The following is a 20,469-nucleotide window of genomic DNA, read 5'->3' on the forward strand; positions in this document are numbered from 1 at the left end:
GCAGTGGATCCCTGGGCCCAAACTCTCTTTTCTCTATCTCTGTGTCTTGTGTCTTTTATTTCTACAATTACTCATCTCTGCACCAGCCAGGAGGGGCTCACAGAACCCTGTAGGGCTAGACCCTACAGGAAGGTACCTTCACCTGAGTAGGAAAAAGCATTTGGGGCAATGGAAAGCCCAAGTTCCTCCAATTGTCCATTGTACTTCACCCAGGCCTTCTTAAACATTCCTGGCTGAAGGACCCCAGTAATAACTGCCCCTCACATCACCTTTCAAGAATGTGAGCCCAATTTCTGACTCAGGGGGTCCTAACTCAAACCACAGAGGCTATAGAATCCAGGCTCAGAGAACCTGGAAACAGCCTTCAGATGATACTAGAAGGTAAACTGAATTTTCTTTTTTTTTTTGAGACAGGGTCTCTGTCACCAAGGCTGGAGTGTGGCACAATCACAGCTCCCTGCAGCCTTGACTTCCCAGGCTTAAGTAATTCTACTACCTCAGCCTCCCTAGTAACTGGAAGAACCAGCATGTCACCATGTTCAGCTAATGTTTTCGTTGGTGTTTTTTTTTTGAGACAAAGTCTCGCTTTGTCACCAGATAACAGATTAGGTCTCGATCTGACCTCAAGGCCGCCCACCTTGGCCTCTGAAAGTGCTGGGATTATAGGCATGAGCTACCCTGCCTGGCCTTTTTTGTTGTTTTTAAAGACTCAGCTGGGCACAGTGGCTCACGCCCATAATCCCACCACTTTGGGAGGCTGAGGCAGGTGGATCACCTAAGATCAGGAGTTGAAGACCAACCTGGCTGACATGGCAAAACCCTGTCTCTACTAAAAATCCCAAAATTAGGCCGGGTGCAGTGGCTCACGTAATCCCAGAACTTTGGGAAGTCAAGTGGGTGGATCATGAGGTCAGGAGATGGAGACCATCCTGGCCACGGTGAAACCCCATGTCTACTAAAATACACACACAAAAATCAGCCAGGTGTGGTGGCCCGCGCCTGTAGTCCCAGCTACTCAGGAGGCTGAAGCAGGGGAATTCCTTGAACTCGGGAGACAGAGGTTGCAGTGAGTTGATATCGAGCCACCGCATTCCAGCCTGGCAACAAAGCAAGATTCTATCTCAAAAAAAAAAAAAATTAGCCATGGTGGCGCACGCCTGCAATCTCAGCGACTCAGGAGGCTGAGGCATGAGAATCGCTTGAACCCAGGAGGTGGAGGCTACAGTGAGCCAAGATTGTACACTGCACTCCAACCTGGGCAACAGTGTGAGACTCTGTCTCAAACAAAACAAAACAAAACAAAAACAGAGTCCTACTATGTTGCCCAGGCTGGTCTCAAACTCCTAGACTCAAGGGATGCTCCCACCTCGGCTTTCCAAGAAACTGAATTTTTATAGTCTGGCTTAGGAAACTGACTATTTAAATACTACCACCACAGAATACAGCATTCTGAGGAACCAGTTTACAAATAACTTCTGAGACATCCCCAACACAGAGGTGGCACTGAGGACAGTTAAGGGTGTGCCAAATGACTGAATGACAGAAAAAGGGTTTGACAATGTGGTGCTGTTAAGTCTCAGATGTCATTTTTTTTTTTTTTGAGACATAGTCTCACTATGTCACCCAGGCTAAAGGGCAGTGGTGTGATCTCGGCTCACTGCAACCTCCATCTCCCAGGTTCAAATGATTCTCCTGCCTCAGCCTCCCTAGTAGCTGGGATTACAGGCGTGCACCATCACAGTCAGCTAATTTTTGTATTTTTAGTAGAGATAGGGTTTCACCATGTTAGCCAGGTTGGTCTTAAACTCCTGACCTCAGGTGATCTGCCCGCCTTGGCCTCCCAAAGTGCTGGGATTACAGGCATGAGCCACTGTGACCGGCCATCAGATCCCATCTTAATCCCAAATGTAATGAAAGGAATGCCTCAAAACAACACTAAACTACTCTCCCCAAAGTGGGAAAAAAAATACAGGAAAATATCCCTTACCTGAAAATCTGAAATCCAAAATGCTCAAAGATCCATAACCTTTCTAACAGTGACATGATATTCAAAGGAAATGCTCATTGAAACATTTCGGATTTTGGAATGGGGATGCTGAACTAGTAAGCATAAATATTCCAAAACCCTAAAAAATTGGAAGTCCCGAAACATTTCTGGTCCCAAGCATCTCAGATAAGGGATATTCACCTGTATATATATCTGTACCTACTTTGAACATGCGAGGTGCCACATGGGCATCCCTTCCAGACCACATCTGCTTAATAAGCTCTGCGTAGGCTTCTGCAATTTCCCCTTTCATCCCCAGGGGGTTGATTCTGTTGATTTCGGCTTCATACTCATCTTTGAGAAAGTAGTCAGTCAATGGTGCCGTGTTGCTCAAACACTGAAACAGAACATGATGAGGGCTCACACACCTTCCAGACAGTACCAGATATACAAGATAAACCAAGTTCTAAAGGGTCACTGAGGGACAAACCCAAAAAATGAGGCACGCAGGAGATTCTCTGAAGGCTCACAACAGTAAAGCACAGCCTCAAGGAGGCCAAGTTGGTGGACCCCTCACAGCTAATCTCTGAGGAACGTGGTCTTAGAGGACCTCATACGCATTGGCTAAGACTTTGTCTCTGAAACAAACTACCTCAGGAAAAAGGCTGAATAATTGAATAATTCTTGTTTAACGAAAAAGTTTTGTTTTTTGTCTTTGAGATGGAGCTTCACTCTTGTTGTCCAGGCTGGAATGCAATGGTGTAATCTCAGCTCGCTGCAACCTCCATCTCCTGCATTCAAGTGATTCTCCTACCTCAGCCTCCTGAGTAGCTAGGATTACAGGAGGCGGCTACCACGCCCAGCCAATTTTTGTATTTTCAGTAGAGATGAGGTTTCACCATGTTGGCCAGGCTGGTCTCAAACTCCTGACCTCAGGTGATCTACCTGCCTCTGGCTCCCAAAGTGCTGGAATTACAGGCATGAGCCACCACGTCTGGCCTTTTTCATTAGTTTCTGTTCTTATCACTATAATTTCTCTCCTTCTACTTCCTTGGGTTTATTCTTTTTCCTAGCATTATGAAATGGAAGCTTAAATCATAGAATTTTAACCCTTTTTGCCCTAATATTTATATTTAGAACTATAAAACTTATTATCATACTCTCTCAATAGCTGAGGAAAACTGAGGGTATAAAGATTTGGAAAAACTTGCTCACGAAAAGCCAAATCACATCCCTTCTTCAGTACCAGGCTATCTCCATCTCACCATAAGTGGAAAATAACTTCAAAACCCAAGAGTTACTAATCTTTTAATAAATGTTTTATCTTTTCCCTCACACTCCAAAAAAACTCCAAAGTTAGACTGCAGGCCAGGTGTGGTGGTTCATGCCTGTAATCCCAGCACTCTGGGAGGCCAAGGAAGGCGGATCACTTGAGGCCAGGAGTTCAAGACCTTCCTGGCGAACATGATGAAACCTCATTCTACTAAAAATACAAAAAATTAGCTGGGTGTAATGGCACATGCCTGTAATCTCAGCTACCTGGGAGGCAGAGGTTGTTGTGAGCCAAGATTGCACCACTGTACTCCAGCCTGGGCGAGAGAGCAAAAAAAAAAAAAGTTAGAATGTAAGTCTTTTTTAAGAGACAGGGTTTTGCTTATGTTAGCTAGGCTTGGTCTCAAATTCCTGGGCTCAAGTGATCCTCCCATTTGGACCTCCCAAAGCACTGGGATTTCAGGCATGAGCCACTGTGCCCAGCCAGATTGTCAATTTTATAAGGACAAAACCATTTCTGGTTTGCTTACCACTGAGTCCCTATGTAAAGAATATTGGGCCAAGTGCAGTGGCTCAGACCTATAATCTCAGCACTTTGGGAGACCAATGCAGGAAGATATCTTAAGGCCAGGAGTTCAAGACCAGCCTGGGCATTATAAGTGAGACTCCATTTCCACAAAAGACACAGACACAGACACACACACACACACACACACACACACACACACAGAGCAAAAACAGTTAGCAAGGCCTGTTGGTACACGTTTGTAGTCCCAGCTACTTGGGAGGCTGAAGTCAAAGAATCACTTGAGCCCAGGAGTTCAAGGTTACAGTGAGCTATTATCATGTCACCGCACTCCAGCCTGGGCATCAAAAAGAGATCCTGCCTCTAAAATATATATAAAATTGCCCAAAGATCCTGCCTCCAAAATATATATATATATAAAATATATAAATTAAAAATATATAAATATATATACTTTTATTTAACATATATATTTTTTACATAAAATAAATAAAAAATATATATATATATATACATATTTTAGAGGCAGGATCTTTAGGCAATTTTGCTTTGCCCAAAGAGAAAGTCTAGCTTTTGCCTCTGGCTTCTGGGAGGTAATCTATTTGCCCTTGGAATGTTATGCCTGATAGAACTGTCTGTTTGCCTGGTGGGCCTTGGGTCATACTGGATAACCTAACAATACAATTTTGGAGGTGGAGAGGAGGCTGACCAGAAGTGTATAGTCTAGTCTTAGGGTGAGGATGGTTAGCCACTCCAGAAAAACCAACAATGACTTAGGGTGGGGGCTTTGGGTCACATGATTATCAGTTCACATGGGTAATTGGTCAATCATATTTATACTATGAAGCCCCAATAAAAACTCTGGACAGTGGGCTGGGCACAGTGGCTCATGCCTGTAATCCTAGCAATTTGGGAGGCTGAAGCGAGCGGATCACAAGGTCAGTAGTTTGAGACCAGCCTGGCCAACATGATGAAACCCTGTGTCTACTAAAAATACAACAAATTAGCTGGCCATGGGGGCAGGCACCTGTAATCTCAGCTATTTGGGAGGCTGAGACAGAAAAATTGCTTGAACCAAGGAGGCGGAGGTTGCAGTGAGCCAAGATTGCACCACTGCACTCCACCCTGGGCAACAGAGCAAGACTCTTGTCTCCAAGAAAAAAAAAGAGAATGACAGAAGCTTCACATTTTGAACCATGCTGACCTCTGCCCTATATGCCTCTTCCTTTGGCTGATTTGAGTTTACATCCTCTCACTACAATAAACCATCATCCTGAGTATAATAAATTTAAGTGAATTTAGTGACTCTTCCTAACAAATTATCAAAACTGAAGTTGGTATTGGGAACTTGAAAACTTTCAACTGGTTTTGAAAATGAGGGCAGTCTTTGGGACTGTGCTCTCCTAACTTTGAAACTGGACTTCAATTCCTTGCAGACCATGACTATCACAGTGCTGTCACATAACATATGCCAAGTATCTGATGCATGAATAAACAAGGTTTCTTTTCTTTCCCATTTTGAGACAGGGTCTTGCTATGATGCCCAGGCTGGCCTCAAACTCCTGGGCTCAAGCAATCGTACCCGCTCAGCCCTCCAAAGCATTGTGATTACAGGTGTGAGCCACTGTGCCTGACCAATAAACAAGGTTTCAAAGATAGGATTTTGGATTTTCTCTACTAAGGAGCAGGGGGTGGGACAGCTAATTTTAGTGAAAAGGTAGTCAGCCTTCAGCAAGGCATAGTGAGCTGCTTTAAGTTTTCCTCATCCCATCAGAGACCAATCAGGCAAGCACTCCAATATTTCCTAGACAGATCATACCTCAACAGTCAATAAAATTCAAAATAATTTTACTATAAAATCAAACACAGCCCGGCACAGTGGCTCACGCCTGTAATCCCAGAACTTTGGGAGGCCGAGGCAGGTAGATCAAGAGGTCAGGAGTTCAAGACCAGCTTGGCCAAGATAGTGAAACCCCTATCTCTAGCAAAAATACAAAAATTAGCCAGGCGTGGTGGTGGATGCCTGTAATCCCAGCTACTTGGGAAGCTGAGGCAGAGAACTCAGCTTGGGAAGCTGAGGCTTGAACCCGGGAGGCAGAGGTTGCAATGAGCTGAGTGCCACCATACTCCAGCCTAGGCAACAGAGCAAGACTGCGTCACACAAAAAAAGCTCTAACTTGGACCCGGCAGAATAGCTCCCGCAAAGAAGGGTGGCAAGAAGAAAAAGGGCTGTTTTGCCATCAAGGTGGTGACCCGAGAATACATCATCAACATTCACGAGTGCATCCATGGAGTGGGCTTCAAGAAGTGTGCCCCTCGGGCACTCAAAGAGATTCAGAAATTTACCATGGAGATGGGAACTCCAGATGTGTGCATTGATACCAGGCTCAACAAAGCTGTCTCGGCCAAAGGAATAAGGAATGTCCCATACCGAATACAGGTGCGGTTGTCCAGAAAACATAATGAGGATGAAGATTCACCAAATAAGCTGTATACTTTGGTTACCTATGTACCTGTTACCACTTTCAAAAATCTACAGTCAATGTGGATGAGAACTAACTGATGATCATCAAATAAAGTTATAAAATTGCCTTAAAAAAAAAAACACACACATAACTGACTACAAAGACATCTGGGGACCACGAACATTGATGATGCCATTCTGTGCCACCTAGTGGGAGATGCCCTGGCAGAGAGACTACTGAAACACTAACAAGTGATAGGCATGGACTCCTGGGAGAGTATCCACCCAGGACCTTTGCAGGCTGCTCCCACCCAAGCCTCAAGATGCCATGTTATTTGAATGGAAGTTCTCTCCTCTACCTGCAAAGCGGAGTTCATGAAGCAGGTGTTTCCCAGATTTCCAAGTCCACAGAGCCCAGGTTGTATATGAGATGACGCTGGCTCCTGACAATTATACGAAGCAGAAAAGCCAGATCCACTGGAAAACACAACACACATCAGCAATAAAAGCAAGTGCAAGTGCTTAACACATGCCCTCAAAATGCTTTCTGAGGCTCCATGGGGGCCTCTAGAGCTTACGTGTGGTAGCACGCCCATGATCCAAGTTCCCACTACCCCTTTTCCTGCCCTCCAGACCTGTCCCACTCTTGACTTGACATGCTTGCAGTTGGTAAGCACATTTTTTTTTTTTCTTTTTTAAAGACAGGGCTTCACCATGTTGGTCAGGCTGGTCTTGAACTCCTGACCTCAGGTGATCCACCTGCCTTGGCCTCCAAAGTGCTTGGATTACAGGCGTGAGCCACTACGCCTGGCCGGTAAGCACATCTTAAGGAAAGAAATACTATTCGAATTTTCCTATTAGGCTCTGGCAAGTGCTAATTTTGCCAGGTGACTTTAGAGAAGAACATTTGTTATCAAGAGCTTGCATCTGCTACCAACCACCAGGCCACACCCAGCCCTGCCTGGCCCTGAGTGTTCGTGCACACTTCCTCACCTCATTTGCCCTCTTTTCCCCATGTATGCCATGTGGCAGGTGTGCCTGAAATGCTTAGAGAAAGGATCACGGCCATTCACAGCTGAACACTGTTCCTTCACAACTATTCTGCCATATGTGCCAGCCCATCCCTTCATAAACAAATGGAGTGAACCCCTTAGACTGCCTGTGATGTAGGCTGTGGGGAAAACACGAGCTCACAGGAGGACAAGTAACACAGATCAGAACTTGGAAGCACTATAGGTATGAAATGGAGTGAGAACTACATGCAGCATGTTCCCATGAGGAACTCTAACCCCACTATGCTTTGTGTAGCAGCAGATGAGCTCTCAAGATACAGCCTGGGAAAGGACTGAGGGAAAGGAAGCAGAGTGTAAGGACCTGCTCTTACCCCCTGCTGACACCGGAACTGTGCATCCCCGAAGTGCTACTGCTATCACCATTTGCAATGGGAGAGGCAGACACTGAGGAATAGGGACTTGCTGATGATTTTGGAGAGGTAGTAAAATTTCTGCTAGGCGCAGTGCTTGATCTGGGAGAGAGAAGCAGAAACAATGCTACTGACTTTTTTGCAAAGAGCTAGCCCTATCCTTAGAGCTAGACCTAATGCCTTAGGTCTCTTCTCAGGAAATAAATGTTCTTATTCAGTAATTCAAAATAAATTACAAAAAGCCTGTATTCATACTACTTCGAGATAAATTTTATTTAAGTGAGAGTCCAGAAATTAATGAGTCTTCCTGTCACATCAGTCCACACCATCACATACCCTTTCACTGTGAAAATCTGCAAGACCGGCCGGATCTGGTGGCTCACACCTGTAATCCTAGCACTTTGGGAGGCCAAGGCAGGCGAACTGCCTGAGCTCAGGAGTTCAAGACCAGCCTGGACAACATGGTGAAACCCAGTCTCTACTAAAATACAAAAGAAATCAGCCAGACTGGGCATGGTGGCTTACTCCTGTAATTCTAGCACTTTGGGAGGCTGAGGCAGGCAGATCACATGAGGTAGGGAGTTCAAGACCAGCCTGACCAACATGGAGAAACCCCGTCTCTACTAAAAATACAAAATTAGCCAGGCGTGGTGGCACATAGCCTGTAATCCCAGCTACTCAAGAGGCTGAGGCAGGAGAATCACTTGAACCCAGGAGGCAGAGGTTGCGATATACCGAGATCTTGCCATTGCATTCCAGCCTGGGCAATAAGAGTGAAACTCCATCTCAAAAAAAGAAAGAAATTAGCTGGGCGTGGTGGTGTACACCTGTAGCCCCAGCTACTTGGGAAGCTGGGGCAGGAGAATTGCTTGAACCTAGGAGGCGGAGGCTGCAGTAAGCCAAGATCGTGCCACTGCACTCGAGCCTGGGCAACAGAGCGAGACTCCAACTCTGAAAAAAAACAAAACAAGGCCGGGCGCGGTGGCTCAAGCCTGTAATCCCAGCACTTTGGGAGGCTGAGGCAGGTGGATCACGAGGTCAAGATATCGAGACCATCCTGGTCAACATGGTGAAACCCCGTCTCTACTAATGATACAAAAAAATTAGCTGGGCATAGTGGTGTGTGCCTGTAATCCCAGCTACTCAGGAGGCTGAGGCAGGAGAATTGCCTGAACCCAGGAGGCGGAGGTTGTGGTGAGCCGAGATCGCGCCATTGCACTCCAGCCTGGGTAACAAAAGCGAAACTCCGTCTCAAAAAAAAAACCCACAAGTCTGATCTTCAAGCATCCTGGTCCGATTTACAAATCATAAGCTTCCCTGAATTTTAAGAGTTACCAGTGAAAGGCAAAAAAAAACAAAAAAAAGCAATAAGGCTGGGCGAGATAGCTCATACCTGTAATCCCACAACTTTGGAAGGCCAAGGTGAGTGGATCACTTGAGGTCAGGAGTTCAAGAGACTAGCCTGGCCAAGATGGTGAAACCGTGTCTCTAGTAAAAATATAAAAAATTAGCCAGGCATGTTGGCGCATGCCTGTAATCCCAGCTACTTGGGAGGCTGAGGCAAGAGAATTGCTTGAACCTGGGAGGTGGAGGTTGCAGTGAGCCGACACTGCGCCACTGCACTCCAGCCTGGGCAACAACAACGAAACTCCATCTCAAAAAAAAAAGGAAGAAAAATGGCAATAAGAGATGACTTTCCCCAAAAAGGCTTGATGCAAATTAAATAGCTGGCTGTAAGGATATGAGAACAGAAAAATGGCAATTTGGTTTCACTATGCCTTCCATGGAGAATTTTCTTTCTTCAAATCTGCCGAGTGTAACCTGTCCAAACACATGTTTTAATATTTTTCACACTCTTTTATTTTACATTTATTCCTACTTTCAAATTAATTAATTCAAGGGGTAATTGCCCAAATTTTAAATTGAGTTCAATTTCATCAATCTGGACATAAAGAAGAGAGTAAATCTTATTTTAAAATGTTTAATTTTTACTTTTTTTTTTTTGTAATACATAGCAACAGTCTCCCTATGTTGCCCGGGCTGGTCACAAACTTCTGGATTCTGGCAATCCTCCTGCCTTAGCCTCCCAAAGGGCTGGGATTACAGACATGAGCCTCTGCACTCAGCCAAAAAAGAAATTGAATCCTCCTCCATTGTTTCAAATATAAAACTGGGATTTCCCTTGTAGAATACTGGGTTATTTTTAGAATACAGGAAATGACTAAGATGTGCTGTCCCCACACGGTGCTCCCCTTCATGGGATCTGATCTCAACCTGGCTTCCCTGTGAGAAGAAAAACGTGGCAGCAAAGACAAAGTATGATTTTGCATAGCAGCAGCAGGCACATCAGGAAACTATACAGGGACTAAATAGGTATTGGAACTCAGTTTTGCTCCACAATGAGGTCACGGAGAGGGAGAATGAGGGCACCCCAGTCTCTTCCCTTCCCATAAGGAAATGTACCCTTTTCTAATCCTAAAGAGTATTTGGTTCACACAGTTCGATCCTTATGTTGCAAAGGAGTCTAAGAACTCAAGCAGCTGCACTAAGTGAGATGCATCACAGCCAAGAGTACTCTCATTCACCACATGTGAGACTTAAGTATGCATGTGTTCAATCCTGTCCAGTGAGATGTCCAATGTGATTTCCTAGCTTCCTATTCAGGAAGGAAGGAAAGTCTGCTACCCAAGTATGGTCTGATATGCAATGGCAGACTCAGTCATCTCAGAACTGAAGGCAGGTAAGAGAGAACAGTGAAATCCAAATTCTGACTCACAGAACTTCAGATGTATGGCATGACACTCCTCTTTTCAATAACTACTCATAGGTAACTTATCTATTTTCTTGAGCTTAAAAGGGCAAAAATCAGCCAGGACTGGTGGCTCATGCCTGTAATCCTAGCACTTTAGGAGGCCAAGGTGGGAGGACTGCTTGAGGCCAGAAGTTCAAGACCAACCTGGCCAACATAGCAAGACCCTGTCTCTAGTTATTGGTTTTTTTTTAAAAAAGGGGCAAAAATCCATACAAACCATTTGAAATATCCAAGACCTGTCAATTTCTTAAACAGACAACATTTCTGGGTGATAGAAATTCAAGAAAAATTTGAACATTTGTTAAAATGTTCTAGAAAATACTGCCAGTAGTTTTCATAGTAAATTCAATCAAAAAGAAACTAAATTAAGGACCTATAAGGACACTTGCTTTATGCTTGAAAATGTACACAGTAATATTTAAAAAAAAAAAAAAAAGTCTACCTTAGGCTGGGTGCAATGGCTCATGCTTGTAATCCCAGCACTTTGGGAGGCTGACCCAGTCTACAAAAGAAGCCAGGCACAGTGGCACATGCCTGCAGTCCCAGCTACACGGGAGGCTAAGGTGAGAGGATCCCCTGATCCCAGGAGTTTTAGGCTGCTGTGAACTATGATCATGCCATTGTATTCCAGTCTGGGCAACAAAGCAAGATCCCATCTCTTAAAAAGAAAACTCTATTTTTGACACACAAGTCAAAAGCAAAACCTCTGTTCAGAAAATTTACTCGTATCTGGGCAATGCTGAGCACTAGGGCGGGGACTTGTTCCCAGACCTTCAGACCAACTGTGGAACACATCCTGGGGCATTACAGGATGGAAAATAGGCAGCCAGGGGAAATGTCTGAATCTTAGGCGTATGTATTAGGTAAGACAAGATCTCACTCTGATTTGTGATTGGGTCTCGTGCCACACTCTGAAAACAGACACCAGGCCTCCAATCAAGGATCCCTCTGCTCCGGAGATACTGTAGTCAAGCCTCTGGACTCCCAGGCACCTTTCCACTGATATGTCCTGCTCCCCAGGTATGTCGGTTGATTATCAATTACAACTCAAACGTGTGCCTGAAACCATGGTGGGGCCCTGTAACATCCCTGTGCCCAGGTCCAAAGTGAGGCTCTGGGCAAACCAGGCAGAGACCATGCCTGTCCTCCTTAATCTACTGTACTCCACTTGCTTCTCAGATGTTCTCCAGATTGAATGCTGCTCTGAGGATGAGTCCATCCTTTAAGATTGACCTTAAGTATCAAGAGTCTGGTACCTGGAATTATAATTAAGATAATGATAAACTCTTTTAATTTAATTTGATTAATTTATTTATTTGAGACAGCATCTCACTCTGTCACCCAGGCTAGAGGGCAGTGGTCCGATCTCAGCTCACTGCAGCCTCTGCCTCCCCAGTTCCACCAATTCTCATGCCTTAGCCTCCCAAGTAGCTGGGATTATAGGTGCATGCCACCATGCTTGGCTACTTTTTGTATTTTTAGTAAAGATGGGGTTTTACCATGTTGGCCAGGCTGGTCTCAAACTCCTGGCCTCAGCTGATCTGCTCACCTCTGTCTTCCAAAGTGCTGGGATTATAGGTGTGAGCCACTGCACCTGGCTAATTTTATTTTTCATTTATTTATTTATTTATTTAAAAAAATTTTTTTTTTTTTTTTTACAAAGATAATCTTTATTGACAGTCACAGGCCACAGGGGTGAGCCCTGAGGTTTGGGTTCTGGGGTGAAGAAGAACTCCTGCCTCCTGCCCTGGGCCTCTGCTGGCTAAGGAGGCACAAAGTGAGGGAACCCCCCACAAGGTGCTCAGACTACAACCAGGGCCTCCCTGGCAGCCCACGAGTTTATGTGCCTCAGAGACAGGCCCCTTACAGAGCTGACCTGGAGCCCACCATCCCCACAGCCTGTGTGAGCATGAAGCCAGGACTCCCCCAAGTGGGCTGTGCCCCAGGCTTGTAACTGATACCAGTGGAGGTTGGCAGCTGCCCCTCTTGGCACCTAAGACAGAGAAGGCAGCTGCTGCCATGAAGAACAAAGACGCTCTGAGGACAGACTTGCCGGGGCTGAGGTGAAGGATGCATGGAGGCAGGCCCCGCCCATGGTCTGGTCAGCTGCCCCTGCCACCGCTACTTTTCTAGTCTAAGGCTGTAACCTTGGTCAGGTTCCCAGCTTCCCTCTTCAGGACACTAAGTAAAGTCTGGGAGCTCTCCAGGATCTGGAGGAAGGTGTCCTCCATCTCTGCAGTGGTCCGGTAGAACTTGTTGCGAACAGCAATCCTGTGTGCTAGGTTCTCGTTGACGAGAGCCAGCTTCTCTGTTAGCTGCCTCAACTCATTCTGCGCTGCTTCTTATCTTCCTCCTGCTGGATCTGCTGGCACAGCTCCTCCTGCTTCTGGCACAGCTCCTTTATGCACTCGACCAGCTCGTTGTTGTAGTTCTGCAGTATCATACCCTGCTGGGTCAATGCTGCCCGGATCCCCCTATTTATTTTTTTTGAGACAGAGTTTCACTCTTATTGCACAGACTGAAGTGCAGTGGCATAGTCTCAGCTCACTGCAAGCTCGCTGCAACTTCTGCCTCCTGGGTTCAAGCAATTCTCCTGCCTAAGGCTCCTGGGTAGCTGGGATTACAGGCATGTGCCACCACACCCGGCTAATTTTTTTTATTTTTAGTAGAGACAGGGTTTCACTATGTTGGCCAGGCTGGTCTCGAACTTCTGCCTCAGCCTCCCAAAGTGCTGGGATTATAGGCATGAGCCACTGTGCCGGGCTTTTTTTTTTTTTTTTTTTTGAGACGAGCTCTTGCTCTGTCACCTAGTGTAGTGGCACAATTACAGCTCACTGCAGCCTCAAACTCCTGTGCTCAAGGGATGTCCCATCTCAGCCTCCCAAGTAGCTGGAACTGCAGGCACAAGCTACCATGCCCATCTAATTTAAAAAAATGTTTTGTAGAGACAGGAGTTTTGCTATGTTGATCAGGCTGGTCTTAAATTGCTATCCTAAAGCAATACTCCCACCTCAGCTTTCCAAAATGCTGGGATAACAGATGTGAGCCACCACGCCTGACTTTTTTTTCCCCAAGACAGGGTCTCACTCTGTTGCCGAGGCTGGAGTGCAATGATGCAATCATGGCTCACAGTAACTTCAAACTCCTGGGCTCAAGCGAGCCTCCTTCCTCAGCGTTCTAAGTAGCTAGGACTATAGACACACACCACTGTATCCCTGGCATAGTTTGTCTTTTAAAGTCTGATCTGAGAGTCTCTTTAGGTTGGTAAATTTAACTCATCTACGGTGATTCTAATACTGTTATCAGACTTAACTGAATTTAATTCAGTCTCCTTATTTCAGGTTTTCTTTTCCCCTCCCCACTTTTTCCACATGTACTAACATGTTTTCTAATTACCATACTTCTTAGGTTTTTATCCCCCTTCATTCTTGCCTTCCATTAACTTTCCTTTTGCAAGTGTGGCAGTTTGCTAATCACCTCCTGATACCTATTTTCCTCTCCTTCCTTAGTTTGAGAACTCAAATTTTTAGCTGGACATGATGCAGTCCTGCTATACGGTACATCCCAGGCTCCCTGGAAGCCAGGTATTGTCATATGATTGGCCACTGAAATGTAAAGGAAGATTTGATGTATGATTTCTGAGAAATGTCCTAAAAAGGAAGGGGTAGGCCCTCCTTCCCTCTTTCCTCTCCCCACTACTGGAATGCAGGTCTAATTACTGCAGTTCTAGCAGTCACCTGGGCCAGAAGTGACCACCTTTGAAGTAGAATGTGGTCACACACAGTAAAGCAAAAAGACAAAACAGCTGGGTTTCTAATAATGCTATGGAGAATTATTATTTATCAGCAATGAATTGACTGCCTACATCAAAAATTATTTTCAGAAAGATGTAAGCCTCCATCTTGCTTAACATGCTAATTTGCAGGTTTTTCTCATTTGCCAGCAAGTCTTTCCTGACACAGCATGTTTCAAAGTTATACATTCAACTTTCCATTTCTATTAGTTGTTCTATTACCTTATTAGGATCTCTATTTTTATTTTTCCCCATAAATTACTTAAACTTACAACTGTTCACCTTTTTCAACCCCAAGAATAGCAGTTCAGGACATTCTCATCTCTCTCTCCTCTGGTCTGCTCTATACTAGCTCCTGCCCCTCACACCTATGTTGGCATTACCCAGAATTTACCCCTGGAATATTACAGATATTAGTTGCTTTCTTAAAGCTTATTATTATTGTTGTTGTACTTTTATTTTTTTCCTGAGACAGTCTCACTCTATTACCCAGGTTGGAGTGCACTGGCATGACCCAGGATCACTGCAATCCCTACCACCATTCTCATGCTTCAGCCTCCCCAGGAGCTAGCATTACAGGTTTATGCCACTGCACCTAATTTTCTTCTGTTTTTTAATAGAGATGGGATTTCATGCACCTGGCCTACTATTATTAAACCCTATTATTATTAAACTTTTTTTGTGAGACATTGTCTTGCTCTCTTACCAGGTGGGAGTGCAGTGGTGTGATCTTGGCTCACTGCAATCTCCGCCTCCCAGGTTCAAGCGATTCTCCTGCCTCAGCCTCCCAAATAGCTGGGACTACAGGCACACACCACCACCGCCGCCAGCTAATTTTTATATTTTAGTAGAGATGGGGTTTCACCATGTTGACCAAGATGGTGGTTGACCTTATTATCCGCCCACCTTGACCTCCCAAAGTGCTGGAATTACAGGTGTGAGCCACTATGCCCGGCTGATTTTTTTTTTTTTATTGTTGACGGGGTTTCACCATATTAGACACTGCACCCTGCCTATTATTAAACTTTTAATTGAAGTATTACATAGAGACATACATAACTCATGAATGCATAGTGGCCAGGCATAGTGGCTCATGACTATAATCCCAGCACATTGGGAGGCTGAAGCAGGCAGATCACTTGAGGCTAGGAGTTTGAGACCAGCCTGGCCAACGTGGCAAAACCTGGTCTCTACTAAAAATACAAAAATTGGCTACGCATGAGTGGCATGCAACCTGTAATCCCAGCTACTCGGGAGGCTGAGGCACAAGAATTGCTTGGACCCAGGAAACGGAGGTTACAGTGAGCCAAGATAATGCCACTGTACTCCAGCCTGGGTGACAGACTGAGGCTCCATTTTTTCATGAGTGAATAAATCAAGAAATTTACACCAAGTGATACATCCATGTAACCAGTACCCCAACCAAGAAAGAGGACAAGCCCCAGGCCCATAGGTGTCCTCCTCACACTTCAGTCACAATTCTTTCCAACACTAACCAGTCCTGACCTGGAGTCCCCAAGGTTAATTTTTCCTGTTATAAAGCTTTATTTCAACAGAATCATTATGCCATGCTTTGTGTCAACCTTCCTTCATTCACCATTTTCATAAGACTCATCACTATTGTGCACAGCTATACAGAATTTCATGTGTGCATACACTTACTGTAGTTTATCCATCTACTTTCCACAGACATTTGGGTTAGCTCGTTTGTGACTATGACAAGCAGTGCTAGCACAAACATCCTAAAATATGTATTTAAGAGAACATGGGATATATTTCTATTAGTTAAATGCCTAGCAAGAGGATTGTTGAGTAGCAGAATGCACATATAATTCTAAATTTTCTGCCTCTTTTTTTTACTGTTGTTGTCTGACTTTTTAGTATTGACTAGGAGTTTCTTTGAGACTCTGGATATAGGACCAGGAGTGGTAGCTCATGCCTATAATCCCAGCCCTCTGGAAGGCTTAAGCAGGCAGATCACTATAGGCCAGGAGTTCAAGACCAGCCTGGCCAACATGGTAAAACCCCATCTCTACTAAAAATGCAAAAATTAGGTGGACATGGTGGGTGCCTGTAGTCCCAGCTACTCAGGTAGCGGAGGCATCAAAATCACTTGAACTTGAGAGGCAGAGGTTACAGTGAGCTGAGATGGCACCATTGCACTCCAGCCTGGGCAACAGAGCAAGACTCTGTCTCAGGAAATTCAAAAAAATTTTGAACACAACTTGTCAGACATGTATTACAAATATCTTCTCTCACTATATGGCTTGCCTTTACTCTCCGGTGAACAAATTTTTTTTTTTTTTTTAATTTTTGAGATGGAGTTTTGCTTTTCTGAGACGGAGTCTCCAGGCTGGAGTGCAGCGGCACAATCTCGGCTCACTGCAACCTCCGCCTCCCGGGTTCAAGCGATTCTTCCGCCTCAGCCTCCCGAGTAGCTGGGACCACAGGCATGTGCCACCATGCCTGGCTAATTTTTTTGTATTTTTAGTAGAGACGGGGTTTCACCATGTTGGCCAGGATGGTCTCGATCTCTTGACCTCATGATCCACCCGCCTTTTTTTTTTTTTTTTTAAACGGAGATGACATCTTGCTGCTGTCACCCAGGCTGGAGTGCAGTGGCGGAATCATACCTCACCGCGGCCTCAAACTCCTGGATTCAAACAATGCTCCCACCTTAGCCTGTCAGGTAGCTGGGTCTACAGGCACCCACCATTGTGCTTAATCCCATCTATAAACTCCCTTTTGCCATGTCACCCAACATAGTCCCAGATGCTGGGAATTAGAATATGGACATCTTGGGGTGAGAGTGAGCACAGCTATGCTTACCATGCTATTTTATTCATCTTGTCAGGAACTGGCAACCAGGGTTTCTTAAACTGGAGTCCATGACTGGTCTTCAGGGGGTCTAACACTTCTTTTAAGAGTTCACAGTTTTCACGGTTTTCAAATGAGCTAGAAGCCCACTATTATGTAATGGTCACAGTCCAAGGCCTGACAGAGGGAAAGGGACAGAGCCCAATATTGTTCCCATAACTACTGGAACACAGATTTAATTTCCAAAAGTTATACTATAAGAAAAATTCATCACTTCTTTATCTCCCTTTCTAAGAACATGCACAGTTTCACATACCACATGAACATCTCCTGAGATAGACGTGTCTGTAGTTCCAGTTTTGTAGCTGAACAATTTCCCCAGCAAGCTCCCAAGGCAACAATGAGTAATAGGCTGCTGGGCAGAAACAGGTGGAATCAAACTATCATCTTTTTTTTGGGGCGGGGGGGGTGGTCAGAGTTTTGCTCTGTCACCCAGGCTGGAGTGCGGTGGCATGATCTCGGCTCACTGCAATCTCCACCTCCTGCATTCAAGAGACTTGAGTCTCAGCCTCCCGAGTAGCTAAGATTACAGGTGCCTGCCACCATACCTAGCTAATTTTGTATTTTTAGTAGAGACAGAATGTTACTATGTTGCCCAGGCTGGTCCCAAACTCCTGGCCTCAGGTGATCCACCTGCCTTGGCCTCCCAAAGTTCTGAGATTACAGGCATAAAGTGCCGTGCTTGGGCCTCAACTATCACTTTTGTTTTTTCTGAGACAGAGTCTTGCTCTGTCGCCAGTCACCAGGCTGGAGTGCAGTGGCATGATCTCGGCTCACTACAACTTCCACCTTCTGGATTTAGGCAATTCTCTTGCCTCAGCCTCCTGAGTAGCTGGGACTATAGGCATGCGCCACCACACCCAGCTACTTTTTGTATTTTAGTAGAGATGGGGTTTCACTATGTTGGCCAGGATTATCTTGATCTCTTGACCTTGTGATCCACCTGTCTTGGCCTCCCAAAGTGCTGGGATTACAGGCTTGAGCCACCACACCAGGCCCCCCCCTTTTTTTTTGAGATGGAGTCTTGCTCTATCGCCCAGGTTGGAGTGCAATGGCACACTCTTGGCTCACCGCAACCTCTGCCTGCCGGGTTCAAGTGATTCTTGTGCCTCAGCCTCCCAAGTAGCAGGGATTACAGGTGTGCACCACCATGCCCAACTGTTTTTTGTATTTTTAAATAGAGACAGGGTTTCACCATGTTGGTCAGGCTGGTCTTGAACCCCTGACCACTTGATCCCTCAGATATCCTGACAGGTTTCTCTTAGATGCTACCAAAAGCCAGGGTCTTCATCCAGGAGCATGAACTCTGGATACACAAATAAATAAGCATTTTTCATCTGAATCAGACTAATTTTTCTTAGTACAAGTACTGCCTTAGGAAAGACTGCCTCCTTTACACATGTGAACCTACAACAAGGGAAAAAACATTCACTTACATTGACTGCAAGGTCTGCCTGGGCCATGTGCCATCTTCATTTTGAGGCTCAATTACTAGCACCTGAGTGAAAGGGGAAATCAAATGAAGAGAGTTCAAACCACTGCACTTCCAACATCCTTAGAAGCAGAAAGTATTTGGCCACACACACTGGCAAAACTACTTGCTGGGAATGGCCTGGGCCCTCCTACCTGACCCTGGTATAGCCCAGCATCCTGGACAGTGTTGTCCAGCTTGCTCAGCTGCTCGTAGGTGTTGCTCATGTATTTGTTCCAGAGCCGTGTTTCACGCTCTGCAGGGATGTTGAACAGTTTCCGCATCTCTTTCTCAATGGTTGCTAGGAACAGGGAGAAACATCACTTGAGGCTTTGTCCACATGCAAGGCTAAAGACAGCCATGGCAAACTAATGCTCATCCTCCTGCCTTTTCAGATGCTCACAGGTTCTCTGGGTCATCCCCCTAATGACTCCTAAGGCCAATCATCTCCCATGGGTGGCCTCTTGTACTCATACCTGGAAAGTCTCCCTATGCTTCTCCTTCTCTAATGTGTATCTCATTTATAGCACAAAAGCAACAAAGAAAGTAAGAAGGCTTATCTTTGGAGTCAACTCAGATATGGCTTCAAAAGCTGGCTCTGCCACTTTCTGGCTTTATCTATTTTCTTTATTTTTGTTTATGTATTTATTTATTTATTTATTTTTGAGACAGGGTCTCACTCTGTTACCCAGGCTGAAATTCAGTGGCATGATCTTGGCTCACTGCAACCTCTGCCTCCCAGGTTCAAGCAATTCTCCTGTCTTAGCCTCCAAGTAGCTGGGACTACAGGTGTGTGCCACCGCGCCCAGCTAATTTTTGTATTTTTTAGCAGAAACAGGATTTCACCATATTGGTCAGGTTGGTCTCAATCTCTTGACCTCATGACCCATCCATCTTGGCCTCCCAAAGTGCTGACATTATAGGCATGAGCCACAAAGCCCAGCCGCGATTTTTTTTTTAAGACAGGATCTTTCTGATGCCCAGGCTGCAGTGCAGTAGTGGGATTGCAGCTCACTGTAAACCTTGCTGAGATTTTTAAATAAGTTACTTTTAAACTTCTCTGGATTACATTTCTTTATGTTCATCATCACAGACAAATGGCTAAGGAGCAGGCCCAGTGTCCTCTCCCTAAGAACAGGGAATAGGCTCCCAGGTTAGGACTGGCAACCTCAGCTTCCCTTCCATCAGCCACAATGTCCTACAGTCTCTCACCACATACCAGGGACCCCAGCCCAGCCTCTCACCAATGGTGTCTGCCTTGCTGAAATGGCAACTCAGCACATTTGTGGGGTCACTGTTTTCACACAGCTTCAGTTCCAGCAAATACACCTCAACTTTGCAGTGCTTGACAAACAGGCCATGCTCCACGACCTATGAACAAGAGGCAGGGGTGAGGGTGCAGTGGTTTTGCAGCTGGGCAGTCCTGGATGTAACATATCTTACCAGTAGCAAAAAGCAGAAAATTCCTGATAATCAGTTTCCTTTACTGATCAAGGGATCAAAAGGACAGATTTTTAAAGCCACCAGTGCCTAGACCAGGAGTTTAAAAATCTTTCTTCTGGCTGGGTGCAGTGGCTCACGCCAGTAATCTCAACAATCTGAGAGGCCAAGATGGGCAGGTCACTTGAGATTAGGAATTAGAGACCAGCCTGACCAACATGGTAAAACCCATCTCTACTAAAAATACAAAAATTAGCTGGGCATGGTGGCATGTACCTGTAATCTCAGCTACTCAGGAGGCTGAGACAGGAGAATCACTTGAACCAGGGAGGGAGAGGTTGCAGTGAGCAGAGATTGTGCCACTGCACTCCAGCCGGGTCAACAGAGCAAGACTCTGTCCCAAA

At 45.3% G+C, this 20,469-nt stretch overlaps 1 protein-coding gene across 19 annotated transcripts in view; it reads right to left on the reverse strand.

Annotated features, from left to right (window-relative positions):
• USP4 (ubiquitin specific peptidase 4) overlaps nucleotides 1-20,469 on the reverse strand; it is a 58,664-nt gene that overhangs the window by 25,959 nt on the left and 12,236 nt on the right. For 8 of the 19 annotated variants that reach the window (XR_013527298.1, XR_614111.5, XR_013527294.1 and 5 more), the window contains exons 4-9: nucleotides 19,870-19,996; nucleotides 18,781-18,926; nucleotides 18,591-18,652; nucleotides 7,634-7,774; nucleotides 6,609-6,726; nucleotides 2,211-2,384 (exon numbers count right to left, since the gene is read on the reverse strand). Coding sequence is in view for 10 of the 19 variants with exons in the window: in XM_078350851.1 (XP_078206977.1) it covers nucleotides 2,211-2,384; nucleotides 6,609-6,726; nucleotides 7,634-7,774; nucleotides 18,591-18,652; nucleotides 18,781-18,926; nucleotides 19,870-19,996 (768 nt within the window). In the remaining 9 variants the exon portion in view is untranslated. Of the gene's footprint in view, nucleotides 1-2,210; nucleotides 2,385-6,608; nucleotides 6,727-7,633; nucleotides 7,775-12,124; nucleotides 12,959-17,094; nucleotides 17,272-17,349; nucleotides 17,507-18,590; nucleotides 18,653-18,780; nucleotides 18,927-19,869; nucleotides 19,997-20,469 lie in introns of those variants that run through there. The other 11 variants (XR_013527293.1, XR_013527296.1, XR_013527297.1 and 8 more) reach the window with 7 other exon arrangements.

This window comes from Callithrix jacchus, chromosome 15, assembly GCF_049354715.1.
Source record: "Callithrix jacchus isolate 240 chromosome 15, calJac240_pri, whole genome shotgun sequence".
In the NCBI taxonomy this organism is placed as follows: domain Eukaryota; kingdom Metazoa; phylum Chordata; class Mammalia; order Primates; family Cebidae; genus Callithrix; species Callithrix jacchus.